Below are 10431 nucleotides of genomic sequence, written 5' to 3'. Positions count from 1 at the left end.
CAAGAACCCTCCATGTGTACTTCCCTTTTCATGCCCACACACCGCTCATCCGTTTTGTTCCTCTCTTCTTGTTGAGGGAATTATCCCCAAGTGGCCAGACAGGCAAGATCACTCAATTGATTGCCGCCATGTCCTATGCTGGTTGTAATCAACGCAGCTCCGTGCTGCCAAACTGTTTCAGTGAGATGGCGAAATGGCAGTGTGACTCACACGTCCATGGATAATGGATTGACGCATTCAGATATCTGAATTCTCATGTGCTACTGTGCTAGGTATTGCCCTTTTCCTAATTCTCCGTAAAAAAAAATACTACATCCATTTCATAACGTAAGCTGCTTGACTTTTTTATAACGTTTGACCATTCGTCTTATTAAAAAATTTAGTACAAATATAAAAAATAATAAGTCATGCTTAAAGTTCTTTTGATAATAAAATAAGTCACAAGCAAAATAAATGATATTTCCATAATTTTTTGAATAAGACAAATGATCAAACATTGCAACTAAAAAAGTCAAACATCTTAAATTATGAAACGGAGAGAGTAGTGAGCAATGATAAATCAATATAAGTAAAAAGAAAAGCATGAATTCCATAATATGTCATCGTAGAACCTTTATATTAGTAACCTTCGATAACCTCTATGGAAGACAAATTTGCCCATAAAATGAAAAGCGTAGTGAGCAAGCCGAAATTTAGTTCCATTTTTTCAATGACATTGAAGTAATAAAATAGCATAATATATTATAATATCTCAAGAGTATTTTGGGCTTATTAGCTTATAAAGGTCAATTAACGACGATGGTAAGAAAGGAGAAATAAAACTTGTGTGATGGCATAGTGCAAAACTCACACTTGTCGATCGTAAATAGTAGAATTGAGTGTTTTTCGATAGCAAATCCTAGAATATCTATTAAAAAATTTCTTACTACACTATTAGTACAAATTAAGATCTCCCGCTGCATTGGTTGGCAATTGTAAAAAGTCAATTCTCGGTCCAGTATGCAACATCAGTGTTTGTATAATGTTTATAGGAAATTTTTACATGTATATTATTTCCAAAAAAATCTCATTTTATACATAGATACTAGGGTTGCATTTGGCTCTCAATTTTGAAGTCCTAGAATTCTCTCGTTTTTCGTACGCACACTTTCCAAACTGATAAACACTATTTTTTTGAAAATTTTCTATAGGAAGGTTGCTTTAAAAATTATATTAATATATTTTATAATTTTTAATAATTAATAATTAATTAATCATTTATTAATCTACTATCACGTTTTCCGTGCCGGATAACCAAGCCATCTTTCATTCACGCCAAACGCAGCCTAGCTCCTAAATACAACTTTGATCTTTGATATGTATAATAAAACATTTGAGAAATATGATAAAACTATACTATTATGAAAGTTTTTAACGCAAATCAGAACAAAAAACAATTTTTATACCTCCAATCTAAATATTTAGAAAGATGTGATAGCTTTTAAAAGTTTAATTTGAAGGATCATCACTGATATTAACAGGCCTGTGCTGGACTTTGTGATGGGCTAATCTACATGGGCCGACAATGATTTCCATTTTGGAAAACAGAAAGGTGAGACGCATTAAATGGTTTTCCTAGAGAAGAATATTTTTTGTTTGTTCAGTGCATCCAACCGCACATATACAACCATTTTAAATTGGTAGTCTCTCAAGCAACTCAATTTAAAATTCACTTCTATGGATGGAGGATATATAAAGCCTTTTTAAATTTGGAATTTCGTCCCTCAAACTACACAATCTAAAATTCACTCATATGGCGATTATAAAAACTACACCCCGTCCTTCCATCCGGACAGAATGAATAAAAAACCAGTCACATGCCTCGGTTCTCTCTCTTCTCCATATTTCTCCTCCATGTGATCAGCAGCGGCCTGCGCTTCTCCATATTACTCTCTCATGCGACCAGTAATTGTCTGTGTCGTGTAACATCGTCGTCTCATCACGTCGCTGCCACACTGCCCGTCCCGCCGCCGCCCACGGCCTGCTCCCCGTTCCCGCACCACCAGTTAGGGAGGAGGAGGGGGATCCCGTCCAGTGGGATCTCCCATCGACGCTTCCTCCCATTTAGCCTCCCACCGGTGCCGGGCATCCTCATCGTCATTCCTTGCGGTTCTCCCCCTTTTTACCGGCAACTCAGCCAGAAAACCATATAGTACCGCCTAGTACCACTTGGTATCATGCGGTACCTGCATCACCTTGTCACGCGGTGTTATGGTACCAAATGACTGGTATCATACCAGTGGTATCATCTGGTACATGCTGCGTGCTAGGATGCGAGGCGCATCTGAGTGTGGAGGTTGGAGGCGTGCAGCACGCGACAGCAAGAGCGTGACGATGGCAGAGGCGGGCGGACACAGGTTTTCTTCTCCGTTCTGTTTTACGTATCACGTCCGGACGGAATGTCGTCGTGTAGCAGTTCTCTAAGGCGATTTAAAATCAGAACCTAGGGGTGCAACCACTAGACTAGACTACGTGTTCTTTTGTATTATACGGTATACTGCACAGTTTCACTTTGTTCAGAACTTGAGGTGCAACATCATGATTAAGCATAAAAGAAGATTCTGTCTTACATCATACAAAACCAGATCAAAGATATCAACGAACAAATTGAAAGTGGATTAAGCCCCAAAACACAAGCATTGGTTTGGTTTTTTTTTTCTCCTGAAAGAAACCAAAATATGGAAAACCAGTCACATGATTAAGCGTCCATGCTTTGCTCAAAGGATGGATCGATCGATCGATAATTCGACATCGACATGGTAATTAGTGGCCGTTGATGGCGGAGCACTTGAGGCGGACCTCGCCTTCGTTGCCGGTGAGCACCTGCACGGCGCCGATGCGGGCCATGGACTTGGCGAACTGGTGGCTGAACAGCGACGGCTGCGCGGCGAGCTCCCGGACGAACTCCCCCGTCCTCGAGTCCGGCAGCAACTTCTGGTCCGTCTCCAGGAGGCCCATCCCGTGGAGGAGGTTCTGGTAGTACCGGTTGTCGAACGTCGTCGGCGTCTCGGCGTCGAGCTCCACGTAGGCGTCGTCGCCGCCGCCGCTCCGGCACTTGCGCCGCAGGAAGTCGGCGTACCGGGCGTCCAGCGCGGCGTCGGGCTTCCCCGTGCCCTGGTAGCCGCACAGGCGCGGCCTCACGGCGGCGCACGTGGCGCGGCCGACGGTGTGCGCGCCGGAGAGGACGACGAGGTCGAACACGTTGAGCCCCCTCGACTCGAAGAAGGCGACGAGGTCGGTGACGCTCTCGCGGCCCATGGGCACGTACTGGTCGGCGTCCACCATGCTCGACTTTCGCCCGTCCTTGCGCCCGTACGCCAGCTGCCAGTAGTCCACCCCGACCTGCACGCACGCGCGCCCGCCATTAACATCGATCGCCCGGTCCGGTCGCCGGCCGCCGGCGATCGAGAGCAAGGGATCAGGAGAGGAAAAAGCGCCTTGCCTGCGCGCTGGCGTCGCGGGCGGCGGCGGCGAGGATGTCGGCGCAGGAGACGGTCCTGGGGCACTTCTCCTCCAGCTCCTTCTTGATGGAGTCGATCAGGTCGAAGCCGCGCAGCGTCTTGCTCGCCCTCGCGTACCTCTCGCTCCCCGGCGCGTCGACCAGCACGGACGCGTCGACCCCCTGCACGTACACATGAGATCATGAGCCGCCATTGCCATATCAACGCTGGAGAGCTCTCTCTCTCTCTCTCTCTCTCTCTCTCTCTGCTCCTCTACGTACGCCGACGGCGAAGTCGTGGAAGAAGAGGCGGAGGAGCGCCGGGGCGAGGGTGTAGTCGGCGGCGATGGCCTTCTTGACGGCTCGCTGGACAACGCCCTCCATGTCCGGGCACGACTGCTGGTAGTACCCTGGCTGCAGCCCGCTCACCGGCTGCCGGTACGCAGGCTGCGTGTACCCCTGTCCCTGTCCCTGCTCCTGCTGCTGCTGCTTGCCATCCTCCCCCGCCGCCGCCGACACGGCGAGGAGGAGGAGCGCCGCCGCCGCGGCCAAGGAGAGAGCCACCGGCGTTCTCGCCATCTTACAGTTTTTCTCTCCTGCACCGTGAGCTAACCGTGAATCCATCTTGCGTTTCGGCCCAAGATTATATAGTTTTTTTTTAGGGTTTTGTCACCCCGAGAGGACATGGCGAGCACGTTGCATGGACACGAGATGGAAATATGAAATGGATTCGACGACGTGAAGAGAGCAACACATGATGGGATTATTGTTGTAATTAGTTTAGTTAATTAATTCGTAATTGGTTTGCACGTAGGGGAATATGAGTTATTGAATTGCTGCTGATTTTGGCGGTCAGATTTAAAGTTGGTGTCAAAGTGTTTGCGCGGGTACACGCGTGCATTGAGAGGTGTTTGAATACGTAGGCGGTCAACCAGATTAGGCTTAGGCATATTTGTGCTTCGCATGTCGAGGGGGCAAACATGCAACGATGCAATCGGTTCATAAAAATACATGGTCACAGGACATTATTTTTTTAATAATTTGCTCTTACAAATGATTGGATGATAAGATAATCCAGGCAGATGTTGGTCGTCGGTATGGATTGGAAAAAGGAATATGATGATAAGGTATACTTAGATCAACTAGGTCAGAAATCAACCAAATGCCAATATATATTTTAAATTTGTATGGTCATGAGGATCTCACAAGTTTTCATCACTCTTTTGAATCTGCTACTGCAAACGGGAAGGCTTCAAATAGACAGGATCACTGTAACCTACTCTAGCACTCGGACAAATTTGAGCAGAAGTATAAAACCATAAACCCTCACCCACACCCAAAAACACAAAGAGAGAAAAAAATGAAGTTAACTTTACATGGTCAAAATACAGTTTAAGCATAATCAATACTCTTAACGCCTATATGCACAAAGCTGCTGTGAATAAGCTTTGATCAAAACAATGCCGTGCCGCGAATTGATGCTTCATGCTGCATCACATTCGTAACCCCAAAAAATCTCGGGAGAATTTCTCAAGCAAAGGTCTCCAGTTTTGTCAAACTAACTCGCAACTGCCAATAGATTTGCTGCTAGCAAATCGTTCCATGTATCTGTTGGTCCTGGCAAACACCAATGCATGCAATCATCATGCTTCTTCCCACCGGTTGTTGAAGGATGAGCATCAGCTCTGAATTCACTCATGTGAGTGATATTCAGAACTTTGAAAGTAGACTTTTCAAGAGCACTCATCAAGTGCTGGTTTACCAAGCGTGCTTCTATGTTTGTGCCATTGTTGCCCAAGGAGAAAAGTTCTTCAACCTGAATAAATTTGAGCTCAAGGTATTAATATAAAGTTTGCAGGTCCAAGGAGGATCAAGTTCTCAAACCTCTATAGCTGGTGTTTTGGAGCAAGCAAAAAGAATAATGTGACTGCAATACCGAAACAATTAGGTGATGTTTGGATGCATGTTAGGATTGGAAAAAGAATATGGTGGAGGTGGACTTTATAATGGGATATGAGATTTTAACCTATCCTTGGGAGAAAATCTAAAAAATACCATTGACAAATGTCTAAGTCTAAGAAATGTTATTGACGAATGCGAGTTCTATGAAATGTCATTGTGTAAACGAATTTGTCTGAGAAATGACATTGTTGTTAGGGTTCCGTCCATTTCTACCGTTAAATACATTGTTTATACTATAAAACTTAACGGAAAAATATTGACATAACCCTAACGGCAATAGCATTTCTTAAAGAAATTCGTTTGTACGATGGCATTTTATATAACTCATACTTGTCGATGGCATTTCTTAGAATTAAGTATTTGTCAATGATATTTGTTAGATTTTCTCGTTTGTTTAGAATGCAATGGATTGAGATTGGTGTGATGGGTTGAGACTCTAGAACATTCCATGAAAAAGGAAATGAGAGGAAAAAACAGAGAAAAACAAATTCTATTGGAGTTGTGGGCTCAACGGTGATCATGCCTTCTTGGCTGCTGGAGATGCTGGGCCCTGGGAGCAAGCTCCATCCACAGCAGCTCTGATGATGACAACGGTTGAGCCCAGCAGCATGCAAGTTATTGTCCTTATCAAGCCCCATAGTTGTTGTGGACCATCGCTTCAACGTTGTCAACCCCCTGGCGCCACCCACTTTTCCTGATAATAACCAAGTCTGCACTGTAGATTTTCCAATCCTAATCCAACCTCAGTTCCCAACCCCAGTACCACATTACTAAACAAAGAAATATTTCAACCCACCTTGCTTCCCATTCCAAGAGACCAGAATCGACAAACCAAACTATGCCTTAGTCATTCAATCATCTTCAGAAACAAACGCCAGTTCAGCAGAAGAATGATATCCCCACACGGGTAAACAAAATCCATTGACTATCAGCTAGTGCACGTTTATGATATACTACTATACCCTGATGGATTTGTTGGGCTTATTGCAGAGATTGATGTCCACTGAGGATAAATTGTGAAAAGTGCAACTCTTTAATTGTCAACGAATGCTGAACTGTTGATTGTCAGTGGGTCAAAATGGGTTTGGGGAAACTGCAAACAGGAAAATGTTTAAGGTAAAATAGATGCTGCCATTGATTCAGATATGTAGTCTTCCATGCCCTAGCTGCAGTGGTTCATGCAATAACTTAGCTTATTGGCCTTAACACAAATAGCCAGAATGTTAAGCTGACCATAACATGTTAGGATTAAAAAAAACGCATACTGCTTGGGCATTGAGCTGAGAGGCTGAGGCCCACAAGCCCAATTACTTGCAGATGAACAGTGCCCCACGGTACTGTGGCACTGGCGTTTGTTGGGGATAAGATTAGTGTTAAGTCTCACCATCTCTATATAAGGGATAGGATTGTATTCATTTGAGTTCAGCAGAGAATGAGAATCAGATTAATCTAATCCCTCCCCAGGTGTTCTTCTCCACAATCTAATTCCCCTCGTCCCCACCATTCAGCTATCCTCCTGGCAGTGGTCCTCAGGTTGTGGCAGCTTAACACTATTTGAATATTAAGACAACCCTAAGAACACTTGAACATAGTAAGAGGAACTACTCCGTAGAGATCCCGTTTAATATCATATACATAATGTCAAAATAAAAGGTAACAACAAGAAATTGAAGTATTTAGTGTACTTTAGTTTTAGTACCTCTTCTGCTGATAAGGGTTTGTCACGTTGACAAGATCCACCTTCATTCCAGTCACCACCTTCAAAATGTCTAGGGGATTGAGTGCGGAAGAATTTCACCCCATTGGGTCTCATTGCTTTGTTCACAAATATTATCTGATGAAAATTGTTTATCCATAGAATAAGAAAGATGGGTCGAGTGGCATGAAAATTGAAAAAAGGAAGTTAGTAATGTTCTCCTTGGGTCCATACACAGCCTACCGCAGCCAGACAACAAAATAAATTTACAAGATGGCATAATATTCTGAAGGAAAAGGTAACAAGAACAAATTGAACTTACTATTTGAAGTACAATATCTACCAATCATCAAGACATGGCTAATATTTAAGCTTGCCCATTGATAACATAGCATTTCACAAAAAATAAAATACCATCCATTCTGTGCTCAGCAAATAATTTCAGTATGTAATTTACCCAAAAGGATCAAAAATACTTCATAGTTATGCGTTATCTTGAAAAGAACATGATTTTTTTCCCAAAAGAACACAACCACAGCCACAAGCATACCATGTGTTTAAGAGCCAAATCCAGTCCTGCAGGTGGCAGTAAAGGAGGTAAAACTGGAATCCCTTTCTCAAAGAATAGCATTGGTGACTGTACTGGATCAAATTTTGAAGGGGCCCACCACCTGTATAAAGTACAATAGTATGAAGCCCAGTAAGATAAAATATATGTGCATTAAAATAAACTAGAATCAGGAAATCAGGAGATAGCTTAACAACTTGGTCCTAGTCATGTGGCAAAATGCATAGATCAATAGATATGTCTAGCTCCGCATAAAAGCTAATTTACCAAAGCAACCATAAAATAGCATGCATAATTCTTACTAAATTACTATATATCCAGCCAAAAGGTAGTTAATATATCAGATCAATAGCAACAGAAAAGTTGATTGGTGGATAGTAGTTAGATGCCTGAGGTTTGAGGGAGAAGGCAAATAATGCAAGTATGCAACTACAGTACTTAGACGGAAGGGTAATGTAATATCATTCTACTGTTATCTCGTTAAGTTTTAAACATGATATCCAGAACCAACATTCATGGATCAGGAGCTACATGACTGGGCATCTAATTGAAAAAAAAATTGGTATCTGTCTTATGATTGATGTTCACGTACCAATGCCCTGTGTTGAAAATAATAACATCATGGAAGCTTGGAGCCTTTGCCCATGTTTGTTCAGGAATATCAACATCAACTCTGTAGCCTTGCTTGTATCCAAGAGATTCTAGGGGACCCCCATTTGGATTGGCTGACCACCTAAGATGTCACAACTTTGAGCAATCAAAAACAAATATATGTGTGACAGCCTCAGGAAGGAAAAGCCTATGAAACAAAATAGGATGTAGTAAAAAAACATTAAGAAAACAGCAGAGCCTGCTATATTAAAAAAAATAAAATGTAAAGACAACTATTACTGAACTGGTACGAGAAAATTATCAATGGTAAGCGTTCCAATACTAGTAAGTAGTAAGTTACAACTGCAGCACAAAACTGAAAGCAATGCCTCAAGCTGCAGAATAAGTATGTACAATTTGGCAACAGAAATGGACCTAGTCAGTAGTAAGACAGATGAGAATTGCATGCTGTAAAAGGATTACAACATACGTCCAAAGAACGGTAATTTGGTATTACTCAAATGCCACCTCTTACCTACCATAGCGTACCAAAAGATTAGTCCTGTGGTATGCCAGGGTGAGGTTATAGTTCAGGAATGTGAAACCCCGGTCTGCTCCCGCAGGACGCCACTTGCGAACCTCCCGACTTGCCCCCCTAAGCATGCAAACCAATGAGACAAACATATTCCGGTTCAATGAATCGCCCACAAATCCTGCAACAAACCATTGAACATAAATCATGAACGGCAAGTCGAGATCAATGGCCAGCAAAATTTAGACTTCTCATCCAACTATGATCATGAATGATACAGAAACAACCTTAACGACTATAATGCTTTCCCCCACATAATCAAACTAAAAAATTGCAGCCATAACCTTGCTCCTACATCTTTGACCATACAATTTAAACGTTGCAATACACATTCAATTGCAAATTAAGCAAGCAGAGATCAAATTCCTTCCGTGTTGAGCTTTCCGGCAACTAAGCCGTAAGCACAATGCGCGTTGCCACACTCTATGCACATGCCTTCGTCAACAACGTCAAACATCCCTCACTACAGAATGAGCTGCATCTAGCTCGTGTAGGTTACAGCGCTACACTAACCGCGCGCACTAACAAACACGAAACGGGAACGAGCACGAGCACGAACCAATGCTGGTGTTCCTGTGGCGTTCCAGGAACCGAAGCGGGTCGAGCCTGGGGAGCTCGCACCCGCGGGGCCTCCACCGCCAGCGGAGCAGCTCCTCGCCGTTACGCTTCCCGTTGGCGACGCAGTTCCACCCCTTGAAGATCTCCCCGCACGTATGGCCGTACCTCGCGCCGGAAGAGGCGTCGTCGGGCACCCACTCCCCGGAGGCGTAGTCGCAGGCCCGCCGCTGGGGCTCCCCGCCGCCGGTGCCGGGGAAGGGCCCGGGCGGGGAGCGGGCGGGCGAGGAGACCAGGTGCAGCAGCAGGAGAAGCAGCGGGAAGAGAAGGATGAGGATCGCGCCGCGCCGCCGCACTCCGGCGTGTAGGCTCCTCGCAGGCGGCATGCGGGGTGGGCCGCTGGGAGGGACGAGGCGTGGGGATCTCCGGCGAAGCGGTAGTGGAGTGAGGCGAGCCGGTGACGAATCGACGATCTCTACGAGAGAGAGAGAGGGGAAAGTCTCGGCCCGTGTTAGTGATGGGCTAGGCCCAGGATAATGGCAGTGATCCAATAAGTTCATCTCAGGTCCCTTACCTTGTCAAGAACTTCGATTTTCGTCCTCCAATCAAAAGCTGGTTTTTGACTCTACCTCCATGCTATTTCGGTTTAAGAATGAAAATCAAACTCGTTGTCAAGTTAATGGATCTTAAATGAACTTATTTTATTATGTAATTGTAGAGTCCGTAATCGAGAGAGCCTACTCGATAGGCCCACCATAATAGGCATCATGCGTGAGTCAGCCATTTAGGACGTGTTTGGTTGCTCTTATATATTTAGACTGGTCCATCTCTCTCATCCTAGCTGGGTTTGGCCTGGTTAAGAAAATATGCATGCAATTGTTTGGTTGATCTATTGGATGAACCTAGATGGGTAAATGATGTTAGGTTGGTTGTATCGGGAATATAATATGTAGAAGATTTTGTTTGGTTCGTTGAATCTACCATACAGT

At 44.2% G+C, this 10431-nt stretch overlaps 2 protein-coding genes across 3 annotated transcripts; both read right to left on the bottom strand.

Moving 5' to 3' along the window:
* Positions 1-2574: 2574 nt before the first annotated feature.
* On the bottom strand, positions 2575-4057 carry LOC102702771 (peroxidase 7-like). Its single transcript, XM_040526477.1, has 3 exons — positions 3761-4057; positions 3482-3661; positions 2575-3381 (listed from the first exon to the last, which is right to left on the bottom strand). The coding sequence occupies exons 1-3, from the start codon at positions 4055-4057 to the stop codon at positions 2803-2805; spliced, it is 1056 nt and encodes a 351-aa protein (XP_040382411.1). The 3' UTR covers positions 2575-2802.
* A 573-nt stretch (positions 4058-4630) lies between these two features.
* Positions 4631-9887, bottom strand: LOC102702484 (protein trichome birefringence-like 13). Of its 2 annotated transcripts, none has more exons than XM_040525661.1 (6): positions 9447-9887; positions 8831-9008; positions 8297-8437; positions 7687-7807; positions 7140-7274; positions 4631-5294 (listed from the first exon to the last, which is right to left on the bottom strand). In XM_040525661.1, exons 1-6 carry the CDS (start codon positions 9826-9828, stop codon positions 5037-5039), a joined length of 1215 nt encoding a protein of 404 aa, XP_040381595.1. In that variant the 5' UTR covers positions 9829-9887; the 3' UTR covers positions 4631-5036. The 2 variants fall into 2 exon arrangements, with proteins under 2 accessions (XP_040381595.1, XP_040381596.1); XM_040525662.1 differs by lacking the exon at positions 4631-5294 and adding an exon at positions 5969-6134 and having other exon boundaries at positions 9447-9864.
* Between the last annotated feature and the right edge of the window lie 544 nt (positions 9888-10431).

The sequence above is a fragment of the Oryza brachyantha genome, chromosome 7, assembly GCF_000231095.2.
Source record: "Oryza brachyantha chromosome 7, ObraRS2, whole genome shotgun sequence".
Lineage (NCBI taxonomy): Eukaryota > Viridiplantae > Streptophyta > Magnoliopsida > Poales > Poaceae > Oryza > Oryza brachyantha.
The sequence above is the reverse complement of the archived record's forward strand: the minus strand, read 5'-3'. Positions and strand labels throughout refer to the sequence as shown.